This window comes from Sander lucioperca, chromosome 17 (assembly GCF_008315115.2).
Source record: "Sander lucioperca isolate FBNREF2018 chromosome 17, SLUC_FBN_1.2, whole genome shotgun sequence".
In the NCBI taxonomy this organism is placed as follows: Eukaryota; Metazoa; Chordata; class Actinopteri; order Perciformes; family Percidae; genus Sander; species Sander lucioperca.
The window spans coordinates 12,423,799-12,448,891 of NC_050189.1; the positions used below are offsets into that span (position 1 = coordinate 12,423,799).

The 25,093-nt window shown below is 37.7% G+C and overlaps 1 protein-coding gene and 1 long non-coding RNA gene across 2 annotated transcripts in view; both read right to left on the bottom strand.

The window, feature by feature from the left end:
- Positions 1–363: 363 nt before the first annotated feature.
- LOC116052137 (low affinity immunoglobulin gamma Fc region receptor II-c-like) overlaps positions 364–25,093 on the bottom strand; it is a 39,971-nt gene continuing 15,241 nt past the window's right edge. Inside the window, exon 7 of the mRNA XM_031302667.1 lies at positions 364–420. Within this exon, the coding sequence (XP_031158527.1) occupies positions 413–420 (8 nt within the window). The 3' untranslated portion in view covers positions 364–412. The remainder of the gene's footprint in view (positions 421–25,093) is intronic.
- Positions 8,742–16,814, bottom strand: LOC116052123. Its single transcript, XR_004895590.1, has 4 exons — positions 16,305–16,814; positions 14,204–14,209; positions 12,719–12,724; positions 8,742–8,753 (listed from the first exon to the last, which is right to left on the bottom strand). It is a non-coding gene; the product is annotated as an uncharacterized LOC116052123 (long non-coding RNA).

Below are 25,093 nucleotides of genomic sequence, written 5' to 3' on the forward strand. Positions count from 1 at the left end.
GGCTAATCTCAGAGACTAAGAATCATGTCAGTCTATGTTATTCAAAAAGATACCACTCATTTAGGGACTGATACCAAAAGCTGACATTAACTGCTGATTTGTTTTTTATCTATTGGTTTTACAGACTATAAAGAGCTTAAAATAATGAAAAAGTACTTTTACTAAAGCCATTGGCAAGGTTCAGGTTGGCTCAGTTGCACTCTGGAATGGTTGTAATTTAAAATATACAGAAAATATTTCAAAAACTTTTGAATGTACATCAAAAAATATAAAAACATTTTCATAGTTTGAAAAGTTACAAATTACTGTAGAGCACAAATTAAAGGTTGCAATTTTTCATCTTGCACACAGTATGTAACTGAGCTTTAACAGTTTCCCTCCATCCTTCAGTCAGTATTCAGTGTTTTGGCTGTCAGTGACCTAGAAGAGACAGGTCATACAAAGACAACAGCTGTCAATATAGCAAAAAACGAAATAAAATTATGATATGATACATTTAGCTCCTTTGTAACCTTATTTTTGTCATGGCTAGTATTGTGTGTATCTGTGTGAATTTGCTATACTTTTGTATAATTTATGATGCAGATTACAGCAAGTATGCATTTGCTATACTCTGTATAATTTTTATGCAGATGATACCAGGTTTTATATAACCTACTAATTGACTCATCAAAAGTATTGCCTTGTATAAGTAACTGGCTTTAATTGACAATTCATTAATCAAATTTAATTAACCTTATATAACTATGATCAAATGTATTTCATCATAGCTTCTGAATTTAGATTAGATTCAATTGTATTGTCATTGTGCAGAGTACAAGTACAAAGACAACGAAATGCAGTTTGCGTCCAACCAGAAGTGCAAAAAAAGCAGAAAAGTGCAATGTGATATACAAAGTATAGACAGGTGGTGCATAGGCAGGACAAGAAATATTTTGCAGCGTTATGAGAGCAGAATGAATATGGCTATGTAGGTTAATTGTCACCGGGATGCAGAACAATAGTTCAGTAGGGTGATAGCCGCTGGAATGAAGCTTCCTCTGAACCTGCTGGTACGGGTGCGGAGAGACCTGAAACGCCTCCCGGAGGGGAGTGGGATAAAAAGGCTGTGGTTGGGGTGAGAACAGTCTTGATGATGCTGCGCAGGCATCGCTTGCCCCAAATTTATGATTATCATGATCAAAGAAGGACCAGATTTGCTCAACTGGACTCAAAGTTAACCTTCACTTTTGTGATAGGTTTAATGTAATATTTTAATATAATTATATAAAGATAATCCAATTAACTTGTTTTGCTTCATGAGATGGCTGGAATTAAGGGTTTGATAAATCTTAAACACTGTTCGACTTAACTACATAACTTTCTTATCATAGATCCTGATATATTCATTGGCCATTCTTTTAATGTCCCACTGTCAAGATCTAGCACTCAATGTGTCTTCTTGAAGTCAAACTAATCTGTACTAAAATAACAGTGTAAGCAGTTGACCACAGTTATGCTATTTAAAAGCTGCAACACCTCCATTCTTGTAAACAGCATCTTCAATTGTGTGAAAAGAGAGTAGCTAGAACAAGGTGGTTTCACTGTTCCACTCATAAACCGCTCCCTCTTAATAATAGTCACTGATGCTCTCAGTAAAATGAAGCTCTCTGAAGACTAATGTTGATAATTATTACTGAGAACCACATTATACTGGCTGGAATTGAATCTTGAATATACCAAGTTTGTTCAATTTAGATGGATAAATTGCATTGTGTGAATGCAGTTATCCCTTTTTCCAACAACTAAGACATAACCTGTTGCATCTGATGAGGTTTGTGCTCCACTTTCAGTCCACTGTTATGTAATTCCTTTTAATTAAATATGAGATAGTACCAAGTAAAGTATCTCTTACCATTCTCTTTGTTTTGACAACAGCATACACAGGTGCCGTTTGATCAGCTAAATTTGCCTCATGATAACCTGTAATATTAAAAAAATATGTCAACAAAACTATGAACTAGAAATTATTAAGTAGGTATGTAGATAATTTCTTGTTACCAGTTGAGACAGGTGACAATTTAGTTGTTTATACAATCCTAAGAACCTGTCCCCGGTCATGATTAGTGTAATGTTCTCAGTTTAATCATGTGAGAAGTGATATCTCTGAAAAGCTTTCGGAAAAGCTTCACAGTTATAAACACTTTCAAGACATACTATTCTAATAAAAGACCTATGTGAACACATTTCACATGTGACATGTGTGCTTTATTTGGTCGTTGCAACAACAAAGCAAATTATGTCACAACCACAGCAGCAGACATAACTGTGCAACTTCGAAGCTAAGAAAGACCTATGCTCAACATTAAACACAAATCAAGTATAATGAAAATAGAATAAGATTAATTTAAAGAAGTACCCATTTTTGTCTTGTGCTCTGTCATATTAACGTATATATCCATGTGTTGTGCTACATTGGCATGTTCACAGACTGCAACAAATAATGATACATTTATATTTCAACAGAAGCCATATGCAGTAATGGTAAGACAAATTATGGATACATTTAAATTTATAAAAAATAATCTTTACATATTTAGCCATGTACCATTTCCTCTTGATTGACAGCCACAGTTGGAGATACTACAAAACTTACATTGAGGTTGAATAATATAGGAAGGATGAAGTCAGGATCAAAGGCTAACTTACTAATATTACCTAAATTAATTCTCTTTTAATAATAATGTACTATATGCTTCATGTTCCTCTCATATGTGATAGTTACCTGGGTCTGATCCTGTTGTTGGCATCTTGGATGATAAGCACACAACTATACGGGGAAAAAAATGGAAAAAGAGGCAGAATTTGAAAAATAATATTAAAGTTGTATATCTGGCAGAGGTTTCATCATAAAAAGTCCAATCAATTCCAGGAAAAGGATGCTTCTGACACTAAACAAATCATCCAATGTGAACTTAATTTCTAAATTTGTGATACAGATTAGAAAAAGTGCAATGTGTTTCTGCTTTTTTCTGTACCTCTATGTTTCCAACAGCAAAGTAGTCCCACCATTAACAGCAACACTGCTACACACAAAATAGTGAAGACAACCGGTAACAGGATAGAGAGCTTAATGGTGCCAGGGTAGGGAGGAGGTGGAAAGTCATGAACATGATGTGGAGAAGACGCTTGAGCATCTTGAGGTGTTGTGTCTTCAGGTGCAGGAGTTATATATGCTGTTATTACCATGAGAAAAGGTGGTTTGACAGTTTGTGAGGTCATGCATAATGGTCTCAGTTTGTCTAAAATATATCTTCAAAGTCAAAATATGTTAAGATATGTTGATGAAAGTAATGAAATGTAATGAAAGTAGTGTGTTTATGTTAGTGCATGTGAAAACAAATGGTTCAAGGCAGCTCCTGGTAATTACAACCAACCATAGTAATCCCTAGAGCCATGCAAGTGGCATGGCTCTAGGGATGACTATGCTATCAGATGGATTGCCATAAAATTTGGTTTGTATTCTACCGACTTTAGTGATTCTCTGACTGGTCTCCCAGTGATCTTTCCTCTAACACCATCAGCAAAAAATCTTTCCTTTTCATGCATGAAATTGTATAATCTCACAAGCAGACTGTGATGAGATAAACATGATCCCCAGAGGATGATAGTGAATCCTTTGTTTTTTGTTCTAGTATGACCCTCAAGACATTTTATTTCACTTTTTGCCCCAATAATGGTAAAGCTGTGAGAATAGAAACATTTGTGGCACCAACTGGTTTGTAATATGGGATGTAATAAACATTGCAACCTTAAAGGATCCACTGAAAACTTTTTCTTATTTAGCTACACATATATAGCAAGAATATTTAATTAAGTACAGCAAGTTAAATGTTTCTTCTCTGATCATGGACTTGATAATTTAATAAGCAAATCATATATTTACTATTTTATAACACTGTATAGTCTCACCTCTGACAGCCAGCCAGCTCTCTGGTGATTCTTCTCGAGATCCAGACATCTTGCACTTGTAAAGTCCTTCATTGGACTTGGAAACATTGCAAATGGTCATCTGGCCTGTATATCCAGTCTCACTGAAGTGGCCATCTTTGTAGAAATCAGATGCAAGGGGGGGGGATCTCATCTTTTTTCTACAGTGCAGAGTGACAGTCTGTTGTTCCATCACAGGGACAGCAGGACTCCCCAGGATCACATCACCAGCTGAACAACAAGAAATTACTGTTATCAATCATGTAGTAAGTCCAGTAAGTTAAGTGTACACTGAACCATTAGGGGCCACTTAATGAGACAATTCTGCCTGGCTGCTAGGTGACCCCTGTATCTTTCTGACTTTAATATAGAATCACAAATTATGCATTAATTTCCCATTTACAGTGGGATAGAAAGTCCATCAACTTATCTAAAATGAAGTTTGACAATTACATTCTTAACTCAAGCTTCACTTTTTAGATTTTTCTAGTGCTTTCAGCCACATTTTGCCATTTTTTAATAGAAATATTGCTTGAGTTATGTAAATAAACACCATCGTGTTACTAAACATACCAGTAATGGTGATGTTAACAGCGTTGCTTCTCTCTCCCTCTCCATTTTCACACCAGTATTCTCCACTATGTGATTCAAAGGTTGGTTTAATGTTCAAGGACCCTTTCGATGTCTCCCAACGAGTAGTATTCGCGGGACTGTTTTTCATCACTCTCCATTCTGATAGTCCGCGAAACCCCTCACAATTAAATGAGATTGATTCATATTCAAAGAACTGCAGCCTGTTTGGATCAATATCAGGAAAAGCTGCATCTGTGACAGAAAGGAAATAAGTAAGATATCTTCCCAAATTTAATATCCACTTGTTCAAAACGTGTCGCCCGTCCGTAACTCTGGTATTCCGTCGTCACTCCCAGTGCAGTAAAGTGAAGCTGTGAAATCTCACATTTTATTTGATTTATTGATTTGCACACAGTCATACAAAATAATATACCATAAACCACACAGAAAGAAAAGGAATGTGTCCTGGAGAGGACAGAAACCCGTGGGGGGCTTACAGTGAAATTTCACTAGGTCACTGTTTCTTTGAAGTGCATGTAAAATTACTACTATGCAAACAACAACCTAAGTATATTTATGTTCAATGTTTGAAGATTATACAAATGTAGGTTTATCTTTATACAATTGACTACCAAACCTTTACTCACCAGCTTTCTGAACATAGTAACTGCTCTGAGCTTGAGCAGTGAGCAGCAACAGTACATTTACCACTGTTCAGACAAAGGAAGAGAGCAGTGTATCAGACATACATGTCTAAATATGTGCAGTCACTATGCTACTGAAAACCACACATACAGGCACTGTAGCAAACAATGCACACCGCCACAAGTGTGTCTACATGTTTTTTTAGCGTGGGCCTTTTTTTTATTTATTTATGATATTTGAAAAAAAGACCACAGTTAAACTAACTCTTAAAAAACTGAGCATGGACTTAAACATAGATTAACAAACCTGACTGTAATATGTAATAATGTCATACATTACACAATGATAATGATCAGTAATATACTGTACATTACTTTGAATTGGAAAACACATAGAATGCTGTGGCTACTGTGCTCCCAAAGATGCACAATGTATGCTAGAGGTCAACACAAGAAGGCTAGCAACATCAAAAAGAACCCAACACCCTCCAGGTTCCACCCATGTTACCATACACCCCCCAGCTACTCCTAATGCACTCCAAAACTCCATTATACACATCTAATTTATTGTGCATTACATGCTATTATGTTATCTTGGTTTGTATTTTGTTTGTACCTCATTGTTTTCTATATTGCTGCTGAATTGCACTGAAAGTTATCAAACGTAATTTCGTTGGATTGCTACAATGACAATAAAGTGTCTTATGTCTGATGTAAAATTGAGTAAAAGTGGAGCCTCAGTACTCACGCAGTGTGACGCAGAGTGCTGTGACCTCCATGTTCCCTCGCTGCTGACTGTCTGAGCATCAGACTGAAAACTAGCTACATATGATAAATAGGTGAAGGTTTAGTACTTCCTTTTCCTGTGCAGCGCAGAGGCCACAGCAGTTTATAGCATTATAAGAGTCTCTCAGCAGTTGCTCTGGTCAGCTCTCAGAGGCATTGGGTTTCTGAGTGCAAAATAGCAAAGCTGATTGACAGAGGAGGAAATCTAGTAAAGACGATACATTCATTATTTTTATTTAATATATTTTAATATATTTCCAAGGACCACACCAATTTTTACTTATTAGTCCTATCAGCTTGTGAAAATAGCTGTATAATATCTTATGTGGCTCTGGAGGAGCTTTGTATACAATTTTGAAAAATGGCAATGTGTGTGCTAGATGTGTGTGCCCTAATTTCTGGTGACATCACAGTTTGGATTTTTATTTAAGGTGTGTTTTTTTCACCTTTTTTAAAACCGAAGAACGAGATCTCAGTTATCTGTGGGTGAGCTTCCTTTGCTAAAACAAACCTACAGCCTATTTTCACTCAATTACATTTTTTTTTAAAAAGATTTAAAAAAGAAAGTATTATAGAGGGATGGTGTTTCAAAAAACTATAAATATTTTGACCTGCATTTCTGTTAGACTTAATGTCATGATTTTTAGTGGTCACAACACATGACAAATGTACTTATAAGCCTGATATAAATATTATAAACAAGTTGAAGTAGTTCATTTAGACAAATATTCAACTTTTCATAGACCTAAACCAAGACAAAATAGCCCAATAAGTAATTTGTTGTACAGAACAGTTATGCAATCCTTGCATAACTGTCCTCCAAACATACAAATATGTCACAAACAAGAAGAGAGCATGGTTAAAATGGAGCAGTTGAACATGACTGTAAAAGTTACAAGTGACATCGTTTACTCATTATTTGCTTTATGAAGGTGTTATCACAGCTCCTCTTTTGTCCAGAGTTATCACCTGCAAAAATGTAAAACAAAACTGTTTCAAACATTGTTTTTTTTTTACACTTTTGTCACGAAGATGATAAACATATCAATACTATTCAAAATGCTTGAGAATAAATGCATACTGCAACTCTAACTTAATTATTTACAATATAATCGTAATTACAAACATGGCAAAACCATACAGAAATGTATTTCTTGCAATTAGCTGACAATTTTAGCTATTGTTGAGTTGAAGAATAGAGGTCATTGGAAAATAAGTTAAATAGCTTTTCATCACCCGGATAATTAGACATAGTAGAGAGAATGACGAGTTGTTTAGTGTGTAATGATGGCAAGACAGACTTTTTCTGCATTACATAGGCATATATAAACTAGCGGAGTCCCCCCAGGGCTCAATAACTAACTAGCCTCTGAAAAGTTCCCATTACAGTACAACAATTATGCAAAAACAACAGAATCATCCATCAGGTTATACAGATGACAACTTTATTTACCCAGCTCTGTCGCTAAACTAGTTTAGTCTCAAAGAGTTTCATTGTATTAAACAAATTAGTGAATGGATAATTTACCTGTGTGAGTTTTCTCAACATCAACAACAGCAGACCCACCCATATTATGGTGGCAACTGTCCTTATGAGGATGTACAGTAGAAAAGAAAGTTGATTGGAATGGAGAGTCTCTTTGTGAATCTCTGGAATGACATTGCCAGTTTTTAAATACTGAATGAAACCTTCACCAAATAAAAACAAATGTTATACATTCTCATATTTTACATTTACTTTGTTTATAGCATACCTTTTATTTGGGATTGTGTTTGAATCTGTTTAAAATGTATTTGAAACTTTCCCAGTCCCATGTGCGTACCATCGTGATTATCTTGCTGCTTATTTGTAAGTTGTCATGAACTTTATATTAAGCCCAGTTCAGAATAAAGATTCCCAACGAGACAAAACTGTTTTAGAATGTTGCAGGGAAAGGTTGCAGTGGTCTAAATCGGCCCATCTCAGCTCGACTTAAGGGTAACTACCGTTTTTTTTTTTTTTTTTTTTTTTTTTAACCTTCCCCATGCATTTGTGTCTAATAGACTTATGTGACTAAAAATCTTTGAATTTGGTCCAGTATTATGCAAGATCGCAGTGAAGAGCGGCGCGAACCGAGCTGCAATGTAACCTAATGGGGCAATTGCAGAGCCTTGCTTTTTTGTCCAATAAAAGTGACTTTTTTTGGTACTGACAGGCTCAGATTGTTACTAAAAATATCTGACAACATTGTAGCTGCACGCAGTGTTTCATGCGGTCAATCGGCTATAATGCATCCATGGTTTTGTGCTATCTAAAAGATTTTCAATGAAAACAATGGTTCGTATTTGCTCATGACATGCTATGAGACATAGCCCTGTTGATTAGAGGGGGAAATCATGACGTGGTAACACAGCGTTGTGTCCAAGGTATATCACTGGACACATCCAGACCACAGATATCTGGCAGCAACAGGTTCCACTCCTGACAATGTATTCTTAGCATATAGAGGCACAGCCCCCACGGGAGCACTAGCCTATATCCCGAGCCTCACAGCCCTCCAACCGCTGCTTCACCCTCCTCCTCCCGCTGCCTCTCGCTCTCTTGCTCTCTCTCTTCATCCGTAACGTTGTACTCTGGCTCAAATGAATAGCCTACATGACATGTAGTCATCGAACTATAACGACCTCATCAACATTGTCGAAATCATTTAAATATTGAGCCATTACGGGGTGGCCTCTAGCTCACCCAGTAAGAGTGTTGGCCCCATGTAGGCTGAGTCCTGCAGCGGCGTGGGTTCGAATCTGACCTGCTGCCCTTTGCTGTGTGTCATCCCTCATCTCTCTCCCCCTTTCCTGTCTATCCACTGTCACTATAATAAAGGGAAAAGCCCCCAAAAAAATAATCTAAAAAAAAATAAAAATATATTGAGCCATTACACTGAAAATCTTTTAGATAACAAGAGCCTATAATTTCTGTGGCCTACTCCGTAACAACAGACTACTACTACGTCTCGTGTTTCACTCTCCACACTGCTGTCTTCAGACAAAAAGTCAAGTCCTCAGATCGATAATGTTGTCAGACACTTTTAGTAACAACCTCAGCCTGTCAGTACCAAAAGCAAGTCACTTTTATTGGACAAAAAGCAAGGCTCCACAATTGCCCCATTAGGTTACATTGTAGCTTGGGTCGCGCCAGCTCGTCATTGCGATCTCGCTCAATACTGGACCAAATTCAAAAAATGTTGTTCACATCAGTCTATTAGAAACACATGGGGAAATGGGGCCCAGGTTGAAAAAAACTAGTTATCCTGTAAGCCGGCTAATGCTGTCACCACGACTCAGCTGGTCATGTCACCAGAGGCTGGGTTTAGAAGGTAAGGGACGTCACCCATTTCAACAGCCAATAGCAAAGTCAGCTGGTCATTTAAGCTACAAACTAGAAATAAAATGATCCATAATCCATTTTATTTCTGTTGCACACTGTAGGCTGGTAGAAATGGCAGTTTTAGACAGAGGCTTAATGAGCACCCGCGGGCACAGTAATGTGGTCGAGTGAGCGGCTATAGAACAAAGCAGTGAATCACATAAATAAAACGTTTTCACCGATTCAGCACTAGAAATGCAACTGTAACAAGCGTCTTGGTATCACTAAGGTTAGCCACATTCATATTTAGATGCTACAAAAAGCAGCAAAAAGCCTGAAAGTCGAAAGTTAGAACGGAAGTAGAAAGAGTCGTTAGTATAAAGATGACATACCGTCTTATCTCATTGCATTAGTATGATCTGGCAAGTTTTAGAATGCTGCAGACCGGTGCGTTGTAAGTAGTTGCAGGTTTCAACTTGTCTCGTCGTGAATCTTTGGAACGACCTTTGGCTTGCTTTACAGTAGGTTGCAGAAAGCAGGCATTTGGAATATTTCTGACGACTGATATTCATTTGATGGTGTAATGATTCAGTCTAATCACTTTGAACTGTTTTATATCTTATTTGGGTTTTAAAGAGCCCCTATTATACTTATTTTTAGCATCACATTTGTCTACTAGAATTGGTTTACATGCTTTGATATTACAAAAACATACTGTGTTTCTCATTCTGCCCATTGATGCAATGCCCGCACCTAAAAGCGCTCTAAGCTCTTGGCTCGCCTACCTGAAAAGCCCAGGCTGCTCTGATTGGTCAGCTGGCCCACTCTGTTATTTAATTTAAACAAGCCACTGGGCGGGCTGTGTTTGCTCAGACAGCACCTATGGGCAGCACATGTAAAAAGACTGGGCTGGCTTTCTCAATCAATGGCATCACAAATTGAGGAGTTTCTAACAGGAATGTGGGCAAGGTGTTTTTTGGCAGTTGAGACAAAAGTGCCGTCTATGGAAGAGAAAGCTCCATTTGGAGTGAAATGTGTTTTGTTATACTTTATACATCTTTAACATACACAAAAAACTATAACACTAAAAGACAGGGAAAAAAAAGCATAATAAGGGGTCTTTAATTTGAACACCATTATTCTACCATTATAGCACTTTGAAGCTACCATGTATAAACCTTCAAAGTTCAATTTCTAATTAGATACAAAGTATGTCTCACCATTGACAATCAGCCAGCTCTCTGGTGATTCTCCAGCTCTAGAGGTGTTACACTTGTAAAGTCCCTCATCAGACCCGGATGCACAATGGATGGTAAAGTTTCCTGTAGAGATGTTCTTTATGAGGAAGCCATCTTTATAGAAGGACGCTAAGATGTTGGAAGAAGCTGTGCTAGTTTTGCAGTGGAAAGTCACAGCATCTCCCTCCATCGCAGGAAGGACAGGAGTCTCCAACATCACAGAACCACCTAAACATTTAGTATTATAAATATTTTGAATGACATGGTTATTAAAGATAAACAGCCACGAACAACAAAAAAATGAGTATTAACCAATGGCAGAAAGGAATCAACTGTTGTCATATTCACATATTTAATTTCATTTTCAGGTCTTGGCGACATACAGTATACCATGCTGATGGTCAATATATCCATATATCATCGTTTTATCTTTGACACCATCATGCAGGAGCTTTTTTATTGGTCCATGTCATGTGATATACTGATGAGTTATGACAATTTGAATGAAAGTAGGCCTACTATGCCATTGATATGATTTTTCCAGACTTCACAAACTGACAAGAATTGTCTAATACAAAGTTCATATCGTTGGATAGACGTCTCAGATATAAAATATTGCTGTCTGTGACTGGTTTACATTTAATTTGGCTGACTTGAGGGGTCCATGAGTTGCCTAGTCTATTAGTTGGTAGTTAATCTTGACTTTGACGTTGACATGAACGCCATTTAAAAGTCAAACTGATATTTAATGCAACTTTGATATGACAAATGTGGCATTTGTACATTTACAGATCTGTCACACAGTGTTGGTAGTTGACTACAGTGCGTGTATTTGAATGCTGCAGCAGCTCTGTTTTTAAAAACAGCATCTTCAGATGTGTGAAAATATGTATGGAGCAATGAGGTTAAACTGTCACACTCTAATAAATTACTCACTCTTTAAAAAAAAGATCCTGATACTGCACATGCATCCAGCATGATAAAAATTATATCCAGTTGCAAAAACAAATATAAATTTTTCAGGCTGACATTTGTATCTTCTGAAGACAAGCTTGATCTTTCAACAAATGGATACATTTTTGAAAACTGGTTCTCACCTCTGACAGCCAGCCAGCTCTCTGGTGATTCTCCAAGTCCAGAGATGCTGCACTTGTAGAGTCCTTGATGAGATTTAGAAACATTGTTGATGATGAAGTTTCCTTTATATCCAGTGCCACTGAGGAGGCCATCTTTATAGAAATCAGCTGGGAGGTTGGAGGCAGCCATCTTGTTTCTGCAGGACAGACTCACACTTTCTCCCTCAATCACAGGAACCGTAGGACTCTCCAGGATCACTTCACTAGCTTAATATAAAGAAACATTCATAGAATTTTTCTTAAAAATGTTCTCGGGGGATTAGGGTTTGCCTCAAAGTGACTGTGTTGCAGAAAAAGTGTTGTTTGTACGTGTTCAACACCAAATTCGTATTACATTATTAGTATAGAGTTTTTGGCCCACATTGAGAAAGCAAATAGAATTCTGTAGAAAGTTACTGCCAATTTTCACAGATCAGAAGACACATTCAAATGCCAATAGTTCAAGGCTTATGCATTTGGCATGATATATTAGTATTTATTGTATTGTTAAAGGACAATTCCAGCGCAAAACGAACCTAGGGGTTAATAACATGTGCACCCACGGGGACATGTTTTCATGCTAATCGAATGTGTTTGTAGCTTGAAAGAAGCTAGCACGGACCACTGATTAGCTTACAACGCTAGTATTTGGTTGTGTTGCGGCATTGACTACCGGTAGCTCTCTCTCGTAGCCCTTTCACGGAGCTCCCGCAGCTCTTTGTTCAATAAACTGTCTGTACACTTACAAAGTTCTCAATGCTTTGGTTAACATTAGGGACCCTCGTTATGCTACTGTTGAAGTTTGGTGATATTTTGAGCGATTTATTTTTACTTTCCCTGTGCCCCGAATACTAGCGTTGTAAGCTAATCAGCGGTCCACGCTAGCTTCTTTCAAGCTACAAACACATTTGATTAGCATGAAAATGTCCCAGAGAACGACAGAGTGGGTACACATCTGTTATTAACCCCTAGGTTAGTTTTGCGCCGGAATTGTCCTTTACGATACAGACCAGTTCCATACAGAAGAGTTGTGTTCTAGCATTTGAAAACTAAAATCTACATCTAAAATCAATTTCTTTAGTTAGTAGTGGATAAATACCAGTGATGGTAATGTTGACGCTGTTGCTTCTTTCTCCCTCTTTATTTTCACACCAGTATACTCCACTGTCTGATGTAAAGGCAGGTTTAATGGTAATGGTTCCTGCTGAGGTTTCCCACTGGGTAGTATTTGTTGGAACTTCTTTCAGCTTCCTCATCACTCTCCATTCAGATGAGTAATCCAACTCCCCACAATCTACAGAGATGGATTCATATTCAAAGAACTGCAGTTTGTTGGGAGCAATATGAGGAAAAACTGCATCTGTGACAGAGAGAAAGGGAGATACAGACCAGGTATTTTACCAAACCTGTTACTTAAAAAAATGATAAACATTAATTATAAACAAAATTATTAATACTGTACTTTATAATTAAAATTAGTTGATACACTTATGCATTCTGACAGCAGGCGACAAAGGTATTATTTAATCAAATTACTGCTTAAAAAAAAGAATGAAGCAATCCTGTTATGCAATTTACAGGCACATAAGTTGGCAATTCATTATTAAAATTAAACAATTGTAAAAATAATTTATTTATACATGCTAACTGCTACTTACCAGCTTTCTTAGCATAGCAGTTCTGAACTTGTACAGCAAGTAGCAGCAACACATCCATCACTAGAAATACAAATATTAGAGCTTAATACCAGATACAGATTGTATGTTTCTTAAAAAGCTAAATACACATGATAATTCAGCCCGGTCTCACAGCATTTCGTGTAAATGTCACGTTATTTTTAATCTATTGATATGTGTTCACGGGGACGTTTTTGTCGTTCTTTTACGTGGTGGCCAGCACGAAAATGTAAAAGTAATGTATTTCAATGGGAAGCATATTTCGTGGTCATAGCAAGAAAATGGTAGGGAGTAGTATAAAGAGGCAAAAATCCGTGTAGGGAGGCTGGTCAGGGTGGTGGATGGGTCAGACAACACAGGACTTTCACCCGGGCGAGCGGGGATCGTGTCCTGCGTGTGGCGTTTTGACCGTCCCATTATTGTTGCGCGTCCTTTTCGGCCGTCTCCCGGCGTGTGAGGCGTCCTTTCCCCGTAGGGTAAGAAAAAACGAGAAAAACGTCCCCGTGAACACGTATCGATAGATTAAAAATAACGTGACATTTACACTAACTGCCGTGAGACTGGGTTGGATAATTGGAGGAACACTTGTATTACATTCTTCAATTAAGTGCTGTGATGCCTAACATATGTACTCTTGTGATTTCTTTACTCATGAAAATAAATGTAATTTTCAGCTATTCTTTAAGGTAGTTTTAAAACAACAGACCAGGTTGTTAAAGTATTTACTTAATAGTATGTTTATTGATTGATTGAATTGACTATTACTCACACAGTCTGAAGTAGAGAGCTGTAACCTCCATGATGTCTTGCTGCTGTCTGAGTATCTGGACAAAATACAACTAAAGTATGTAGCTAAGACCCTCCCCTTCCTGTTGAGTTTCTAGAAAATTTTCCACAGCACACAAAATATCTTTCAGAGAGTTCTCTAATTGATCTAAAAGACAACTAAGGATTTTAGAGTAATTACTCAATACTGTTTTGTAGCTTTTATAAACTAACAAACAAAGCTACTTACCAACTTTCTGAGCTTGTGTAGCCAGCTGCAGAAACACCGTCATCACTGGAGAGATCAAGGAAAAGAGCTTCGACGTCACTCAAATAATTATGCTCTATTCATTTCTGTCTCTTCTTGATTATACATGATTATTGCCGGGACACTGACAAATAAAAGATGCAGCCACTGTCAGATGCAGTCAAGTCAAAAACACAAATTTATGATTTGAGACATCACTAAGAAGTTACCTTCATTTTAATCAATCACATTTGATTATTTTTTATTTAGAATGATCTCTTCATCAAATGGACTTTGTAAATATCAGGAATTGGAAACAGTCAGTACACTATAAATCAATTAAATTGGATTTTAATCAAATGTAGACAGTCAGTACTCACACAGTGTGATGCAGAGTGTCCTCCATGTTGTCTCACTGCTGACTGTCTAAACATCACACTGAATTATAAAAAGCAGGTGAGAACTGTTCTTTTCCTGTGTGGCTTATTTCTGCTGTTGACACAACTATAATTCTGTGTTTTAGATTGAAAACCTCGTCTCAGAGACAGAGCTGCTGTCGTGGTAGAAATAACCTCAGTGGTTGAGTTAAATAGCAGTGGGAGGAGCCAAGACTTGCAAATGAGGACCTATATTCTCAGGCCCATAAACTATGTCATGATGGTTGAAAGAGAAATAAGACCAAAATTGGTTTTGTAATTAAATTAAGTAATCATATTCTAAATTACACTAAATAGAGGCTGAATGGATTGAGTGCATACTGTGCAAAAAATATATATGTGCAATGGGCAGGTGTATAGTCCAGGACATAGGTAAATGCAAAGTGTAGTGACTAGGGGTCAGCAGAGTTTCCTCCCAACACTTCCAAGTCAACGGAAAATAAAATCATTACAGTTTCAGTTACTGATGTTTCTTAGTTGAAAAATGCAATTGTTGATATACAGATTGGTTTTGTCTTTTTTCTAATAGCTCAATATGTGGCCTTTTTATATATTGTGATGATTTGAAAAATGACTTTTGCCTCTTGGGTTAAATTTTGTATATTGTGATTTTAATCTTTTTATTTCAATTCAATTTTATTTATAGTATCAAATCATAACGAGAGTTATCTCAGGACACTTTACAGATAGAGTAGGTCTAGACCACACTCTATAATTTACAAAGACCCAACAATTCCAGTATCTACCCCAAGAGCAAGCATTTAGTGCGACAGTGGCGAGGAAAACTCGCCACTGACTGAATATGTTGTATGTGTGTGCAGCAATAAATAAACCATATTTTGTAAAGAAATGAATGAATAAACCTTTATTGTGAATGCTGGACAGAACATAAACCTTTCTTCGAGGCATCATAGCTACCAATGTCGTTGATTAAAAACCCCCAGTCAAAAACAGTAAACTGCAGACCCTGAAACATGTTGCAGGATGAATCAATTCATCCTGGAGGATGATGGACTCTGCTGAGCTGTGATGAAAATGTTACCAGAGGAAAAAGGCATCCCAGCTAAATGCCCACAATTCATACAATTTGATAGATTGGCAGGAATACAAACACAGCAAATAGAAAATTAAAGACAGGCAGAAATGTATACACAAGTCTTACTCTTATTTATTGACTTTTACCTTCCATAGACACAGCTAGGACAAATACTGTATGTCTGTGATACACAAAGAGGCAAATAGAGAAAGCTATTGTATTGAAAGAAACTTTAATATTTCAGAATTAAAGCAAGATTTAAAGCAACTGGTCACATGACAGTTAAGTTTAGCGGTCTTTACAATTAAATTTAGCCGAGAAAAGAATGATTTTAAACATGGTACGGAGCAGTGTGAACCGTTGCAGTTAAGTTTAGTCGAAAAAAGGTGACTGTCATGCAGTAAAAACAGTTATGTTTAGGCACCAAAACGACTAGTTAAGATTAGAAAAAAGATTGTGCTTTGGTTTAAAAAACGGAACAGGAACACTTGTTTCCTGGGTGAACGTTTTGTGTTTTCCCCTTAATGTCTTCCAGGATATAAACACCACTTCCCCGCCTTAAAGCCCTGTTTTTTATTACCCAAACATCCACCCGACCTTCCCCCTGGAGCTTACATTTTGATGTGTATAAATGGTTCATGAGAACAGCTTTCTACAAGCTTTCTTTCTTTTGTGTGGTTTGTGTCTAAGAAGCTTAAATTATCACCAGCATCAGTAGTATCTCAAATTAAACGTAGAAGATATAAAGCAGGCCTTTTGAAAATAGTCAAGCGTTCATCTGTGGTTACTGTAACTAACGTTTTCTGCTTTTGACAGTCTGATAATAACCACACAAAGTGGTAACAGAACTGTGAAACCTTTTCTAGTCCATCTAATGAAGGCTGCTACATTTGTTTGTGTTTCTCAAAGCTGTACTAAAATGTTTGCAGCTAAACTGTGCAACAACAAACAGCATATAAAGGACATAAGATGACTTGTTTCTTAATTGTACTTTCCTAATCTCCTCATATAGGATGGAGAGATTGAAGTATGATGGCACATGAAATACTTTATCTTATTGACCAAAGTCATTCATTAAACTCTTTACACGGTATTCTCTGTCGTTTACTCTTCGTTTGTTCCGTCTGGCAGTTACCTTCACATTTACAGTTAGAGGGAATCAGTTGGTTTTGTGTGACTCTGAGTTTCCCAGTGTGCAGCAGTCCCACCAGCAGCAGCAGCAGAGCCACCATTAAAATGGTGAAAACAGTCCTTAAGATGAGGTAAATATGACAGGAGCAGTCTAAGAGGGGATGAGTCTCTCTGTGAAGTGCTGCAAAGACAGAAAACAGGTGTTTCAATGCATTATGTGCTTGATAGGGTACATAAGGTGATGCAAATTCATTTATATAGCACCGTATAGAGATGCTTGTTGAATCACTGACTTCTTTTAAATCACTTCTTAAAACACACTTTTATAGACTTGTTTTTATGTGATGTTTACAGGAGCTGCACTGCCTCCAACTGTAAGACCCTGCAGCACATAGTGAAGGCTGCTGGGCGGATCATTAGTGTTCCACTCTCCTCACTCCTGGACATTTACCCAACCCGCCTCACCCCCAAAGCAGCCAGCATTGTGGGTGACTACAGCCTCTTGCTATCTGGGAGACGGTACCGGAGCATCCAAGCCTGTTCCACCAGACTAGCAAACAGCTTTATTCCCCATGCTGTCACAAAGCGCAACAACGTAACGTAAAAATTGCCCAGAGTTCTCCTTTAAGCTACCATGTATAAAACTTCAGTTCAATTTCAATTTCTAATTAGATACAAAGTATGTCTCACCATTGACAATCAGCCAGCTCTCTGGTGATTCTCCAGCTCTAGAGGTGTTACACTTGTAAAGTCCCTCATCAGATCCGGATGCACAATGGATGGTCATGTTTCCTGTCGAGATGTTCTTTATGAGGAAGCCATCTTTATAGAAGGACGCTAAGATGTTGGAAGAAGCTATGCTAGTTTTGTAGTGGAAAGTCACAGCATCTCCCTCCATCACAGGAAGGACAGGAGTCTCCAACATCACAGAACCACCTAAACAGTTAGTATTATAAATATTTTGAATGACATGGTTATTAAAGATAAACAGCCACGAACAACTAAAAATGAGTATTAACCAATGGCAGAAAGGAATCAACTGTTGTCATATTCACATACAGTATATCATTTCATTTTGAGGTCTTGGCAACATATATCATCGTTTTATCTGTGACACCATCATACTTTCATACAGGAGCTTTTTCATTGGTCCATGTCATGTGATATAGTTATGACAATTTGAATGAAAGTAGGCCTACTATGCCATTGCTATGTGATATTTCCAGACTTCACAAACTGACAAGAATTGTCTAATACAAAGTTCATATCGTTGGATAGACGTCTCAGATATAAAATATTGCTGTGTCTGTGACTTGTTTACATTTAATTTGGCTGACTTGAGGGGTCCATGAGTTGCCTAGTCTATTAGTTGGTAGTTAATCTTGACTTTGACGTTGACATGAACGCCATTTAAAAGTCAAACTGATATTTAATGCAACTTTGATATGACAAATGTGGCATTTGTACATTTATAGATCTGTCACACAGTGTTGGTAGTTGACTACAGTGAGGTTATTTGAATGCTGCAGCAGCTCTGTTTTTAAAAACAGCATCTTCAGATGTGTGAAAATACATATGGAACAATGTGGTTAAACGGTCACCCTCTAATAAACTACTCACTCTTTAAAAAAAGATCCTGATTCTGCACCTGCATCCAGCATGATAAAAATGATATCCAGTTGCAACAACAAATATTAAATTTACAAAAGGCTGACATTTGTAACTCCTGAAGACAAGCTTGATCTTTCAACAAATGGATACATTTTTGAAAACTGGTTCTCACCTCTGACAGTCAGCCAGCTCTCTGGTGATTCTCCAACTCCAGAGATGCTGCACTTGTAGAGTCCTTCATCAGACTTGGAAACATGGTTGATATTGAAGTCTCCTTCATATCCAGTTGAACTGAGGAGGCCATCTTTATAGAAATCAGCTGGAAGGTGGGAGACAGCCATCTTGTTTCTGCAGGACAGACTCACACTTTCTCCCTTAATCATAGGAACTGTAGGACTCTGCAGGATCACATCACCAGCTAAACAAAAGAAACATAATTACAATTTTCCTCATTGGATTACAAGGGTTTCTGGGTTTCTTGAGGATGTTCTTGCCAATTTTCACAGGTCATATGTGGAAAACATATTCAGAAGCCAATATTTCAAGGTGTAGGGGAGAGCGGGGTGAGTTGTCACATGGGTAAGTTGTCACACTGCTCATAACTCCATCACTAGAAGCTCTATCTCAAAAATCAAAATCTGGACCTACGAAGAATAAAGCAGCTAGAGTTTAGATTCTCGGCCCGAGCCCAACCGGACCTCGGGTCGGGCTCGGGCCGTTATTTTCCGCCACTATCCTCAGGCTGGGCCGGGCCTGGGCCGGACCCTTGATCAAGCAATTTTTATTTTTATCCATTACCTTATTATCCTAATTGGGTGGGGAGAAAGCTATGTCATAATCAGAAATATTATAATTATATATAGGCTATATAAAAGTAACAAATGTGTACAAAAGTTATGCTGCAGTTACAAAATGCAGCATGCGTCATGCGCGGAGTCTCCTCCTCTCGCACGCATCGCACCAGGAGCTTGAAGATGTAAAGAAAAAAAGAAAAACAGGAGAATTAATTTTGAGCAAGTGTGGAGGAAAGTGGGCTCGGGTAGGTTCGGGCTTGATTTTTTGGGCCGATCTAAGCTCTAAAAGCAGCTAAAAGAAGAAAAATTATCAGATGATGAAGAATGCTTCTGCCTCGTCTGTGTGGAGCCATTTTCAAACAGTCGTCCAAAAGAGACCTGGGTAAAATGTGTAAAATGCAACAAATGGGCCCATGCACCTTAGGCCAGGCAATTTATGTTTGCCAGAATTGTGACTCTGAAGATGAGTCTGATTAGTCAAATACAGGGCATCTGTTTAGTTCAGGTTAAACACGTTAAGTTAAGCAAGTTATCTGCAGCATTCCATGCAGTTATCATGAATCTATGTGCCAGCCAGAGAACGTTAGAATTTAAAGTTCAAAGTAAAGTGATCTTGCCATTTAATGTGTTTTGATTGAAATGTGTATTGTTGTTCCAGATTCTCTAGGCATGATTGTTTATATTTCCAGTTCTGGAAATCAATATTCACAAATTAGGTGTGTTTTTATTTTTAGATAATCTAGTGTGACAACATACCCACGATGGGGCAAATTGTCACAAGTGCACATTCTTTATACAACAGGCTACAACTCCGTGATGAGATAAGATATGAAAATGTTATGAATACAACATATGTTCCCAAGACTTCCTTCTTTCATTTGGTATGACATTTATACCATTGTGATGTATGGTGCTCAGTAAATGTTAGACTGTGTGAAAAGTGTGACAACATACCCCGCTCTCCCCTATACATTAGACATTATCACTTAGCTTTTTTTTTTTAAAACCGCAGCTGTTATGTCAGACAGAATTTACTTGCATTTGCCCAAAATATCCCCTAAATTTTGTATTGTTGAGATGCCAACCTTTCTGAAAATAAAGAGGCGTGTTTTGGCATCTAAAATCTCTCTTTAGTAGTGGATAAATTACCAGTGATGGTAATGTTGACGCTGTTGCTTCTTTCTCCCTCTTTGTTTTCACACCAGTATTCTCCACTGTCTGATGTAAAGGCAATTTCAATGGAAATGGTTCCTGTTGAGGTTTCCCATTGGGTAGTATTTGTTGGAACTTCTTTCAGCTTCCTCATCACTCTCCATTCAGATGAGTAATCCAACTCCCCACAATCTACAGAGATTGACTCATATTCAAAGAACTGCAGTTTGTTGGGAGCAATATGAGGAAAAACTGCATCTGTGACAGAGAGAAAGGGAGATACACAGATAGTTGATACACAAAGGTATTTTTTAATCAAATGTTTCTGCTTAAAAAAAGAATGAAGCAATTATTATGAAATTTACAGGCAAAGAAGTTGGCAATTCATTTTTAAAATTAAACAATTGTAAAACTGAGTTTGTTTATACATGCTAACTGCTACTTACCAGATTTCTTAGCATAGCAGTTCTGAACAGCAAGTAGCAGCAACACATCCATCACTAGAAATACAAATATTAGAGCTTAATACCAGATAGAGATTGTATGTTTCTTAAAAAGCTAAATACACATAATTGGAAAAACACGGTTGTATTACATCCTTCATTTAAGTGCTGTGATGCCTAACATCTGTACTCTTGTGATTTGTTTACTCATGAAAATAAATGTCATATTCAGCTATACTTTAAGGTTGTTTTCAAACATCACACCACGTTGTTAAAGTATTGACTTATTAGTATTTTTATTGATTTAACTAGTATTTATAGCTATATATTAAGTTATGATATAACTAAAAATCAAACCTCTCTAATATCAAGCTATTTTTTTTGTTCAATAATAAACATGTATCTGCTTATTTGTCCATGTCTTTACATGACTAGTCTTCACTTGAAGTTAATATTTTTACGTAGGACTCTGGACGATTCCAAATTTCTTAATTTTCTTCTTTACGTAGGACATTGAATTTCATTAATAAAATAGGCCTGTAATACTTTATGGAATATGATTTTTACTCGCCAAGAAAGAAAATTAATTGCTTCACAGCTTTTATATCTAGTAATGTTTTAATGATAAATAAAATGCCGTTATAATAATGTAATAATAATACATCTTATTTGGAGGTACCTTTCAAAACACCCAAGGTCACATTACATTAGATAAATACATAATAAAACAACAAGACAGGCAATGACAGAGACAAGACATGACGGAACATGAGAAAAATGTGACACAAGTTAAAGAATGTGGTTGTGGAAAGGGAATCAGTGCATTACATAAATTATAAGTTATAGTTAGTAAGCCAGTTTAAAAAACTGATTATACTTATATCAGAACACCTGAAAAACATCTTTTAGATTTTAAATGCATCTATTTGTCTTACTTGTATTTGATTTTATGTTATTTTACATGTTAGGCTACTTAACATGAATATGAAAAATATATATGATAAAAGATGACATAGCAATTAACTATTATATTACTCACACAGTCTGAAGCAGAGAGCTGTAACCTCCATGATGTCTTGCTGCTGACTGTCTAAGTATCTTAACAAATTACAACTGAAGTATGAAGCTAAGACCCTCCCCTTCCTGTTGAGTTTCTAGAAAAGTTGCCACAGCACATACAATATCTTTCAGAGAGTTTTCTAATCCATCTAAAATACAACAAAGGACTTTACCGACTATGCTGCTGTATGGGCAGAGAAGGACCTCTAAAAATAAAGTTAATTAACTCAGACTCAATCGATCAGACTATACTTTTTATACTATAAACTTTTCTCACACACACACACACACACACACACACACAATCTCTCCCCCCTGGCCCCATTCACCCACCCCTAAATAGACAAAAATGAATTCATTAAAAACAGGAACTGAGTTGAACCGACTAACACCATCAAAAGTGAGGAAACACCAGAGGCAAGAAACTTAAAAGCAAAACATTAAATATATTAATACTGTAGAGTGTTAAAAACAATTCATAAAATACTGATAAATTAATAAAGCAGAAAAAAAACAACTAATTAAATAAATTATAAAACCAACTAAAACAGACTGCCAATCTGATAAATAACTAGGGCTAAAACTATTAAGAGTTAAATTAAACCAATAAAAGGACCTTAAAATCTAACACAGACTAATATCCTGAAAAGTTAACCATGTCAGAATATCACATCTATACACTTGCAGAGATAGTGTACTTTAAGATAATGATCCCTGAAGGTCTGCTCTAATGAAGATGTAACACCACTCGGTAACACTGAATGACTGTGAATGTTTATGAAATGATGTGTCGACCTACAAGGCAACATTGCTTTCACAAGCAGCATATATTTGCTGCAGTGTTATGGTATGTACTTGCAATCAATCATTGAAATACACACACACACATTCAGTTGCTCAAGAGCATGATGAATTAGTCCGACACTGCCCTCTGCAGTAAATCAGCTGCCTGTCACACATGTGAAACAGTTCCTTCCTCTCAATTTCCCCAAGATGAAGAAAAATGTTTCTCAACCTATTATATCTCGGTGCAGTGAATTCAGTTGCTTAACATTTCCTATACTAAATTCACTTCTTAAAAACTGTTTGCACAGTTTTTATCAAAATTAACAACCATTATTCTATCTATTGATGAATCAATCCTAAATACACTAGTGCAACCAAAACACTTGATATAAACACACATCGCAGGCTCAACTCTTTTACCACAGCACTGATCATATTTGTCTCCTAACAGTAACAATTTGTCATGCAACACACAAACACACAAAAACCTTAATTACCAGTAGCATTACAATATCACTTTTGTCTTTGAGGCACTTATTGCATGGATTGTGCTACCTTACAGTATGTCACAGAAAGGAATCCGAAATGCTGCAATATGCTTCAAAAAGCTTAACAGTTTGTCATTTCTTTTTTTTACTATTGGTAAATCACATTTCTCAATACCAAGTGTCATGGATGGGGGCCAGAACTCAGGCGCAGACTGGAGTAGTTGGTAAAGAATCTTATTTTATTGATACTGTGAGTGTGGGCTGGCAGTGGGGGTGCTGGGTATTATGACTATTATTGCCACCATTCACCACTCCCCCAACTGGTGCCGTCAGACACCGCCTACCAAGAGTCTGGGTCTGTCCGAGGTTTCTTCCTAACAAAAAAGGGAGTTTTTCCTTGCCACTGTCGCAATAGCTACCGCTAATGCTTGCTCTTGAGGCAACCACTGTAATAGTTGGGGCTTCGTAAAGTACAGAGTTTGGTCTAGACCTACTCTATCTGTGAAGTGTCTCGAGATAACCCTTGTTATGATTTGATACTATAAATAAATAAATTGAATTAAATTGAATTGAATTGGGTCCGAAGATGGCTGGACTGGCAGAAGGGGTACTGGGTCCGAATGTGGATGGGCTGCCAGAAGGGGTGCTGGGTCCGAAGGCTGGGCTGGCAGAGGTGGATTCTGAAGGTGGGTAATTCTAGGACAGAAATCTTCCAGTTAGTAACGAAGCAGACAGGTAAGTACAAAAAACAAAAACTAGACTGGATACAATTATCAAAAGCTGGTTAATACGCATACTCTGTGGTAAGCAACAATCCGGCAGGGAGAGGAAAGTCAGGCCAGTATATGAAGGAAGTTGATGGAGCATGATGAGTAGCAGGTGCGCTGATTAGGATTAGTGCCAGGTGTGAGGAGAGTCAGCAGGTGCGAGGGGCGTGTCCACACTCTGTGGAACATGAGGTGGAAACAGACACCAAACACACGACAGGTAACACAAAATGAAGAAATAAAACAACACACACACACACACCAGACTGTCACCGTGCGGAAGTCCTGGCAGGCGGAGGCGTGACAGTACCCCCCCTCCGACGAGCGCCTCCTGGCGCTCCACCAGGCTTCTCCGGATGGGAGCAATGTAAATTCCTCACCAGAGCAGGTATCAAGTATCTGTCGCCTGGGTATCCAGCTCCTCTTCTCAGGACCGTAACCCTCCCAGTCAATGAGATACTGAACACCTCTAGCCCTGCGGCGGGAGTCGAGTATCCGACGAACCGTGTAAGCAGGATGGTCATCAATCATCCGAGGGAGAGGAGGTGCAGGAGGGGGAGGCAGTAGTGGGCTGATCTTGACAGGTTTGATCCGGGAAACATGAAAAGTAGTGTGGGGCAGCTTGAGGCGGACAACAACAGGGTTAAATAACATACAACAGCGTGCCACGTGTAGTCTGGATCGGCGACAGTTCATTTCCAGGATGTGTGGCAATGTGTGTTCCCGTTGTTTAACTATTGTCTTCAGGAAACAACAACTTTTGAGCTAGCAAGGTTAATGCTGATAATGGGAAATTTTAAAGAAAATTTGGGTCGTGCAACAAGGCAGGCTTGCTTGGTTCTTGGCATTTACTGTAACAGGGATGTTTTTGAACGGATAAGCGGGAATTTGCTATGGACAAAATAGCCGGTAAGGGACATACAGGACATACTGCTCCACCTTTCGCATTTTCGCTGTCACATGATAAACTCACAGGTGATGCTAATGCTGCTAATGGGGATCGTCACTTCCCGGCCCTGGCAAGTTTGAAGAA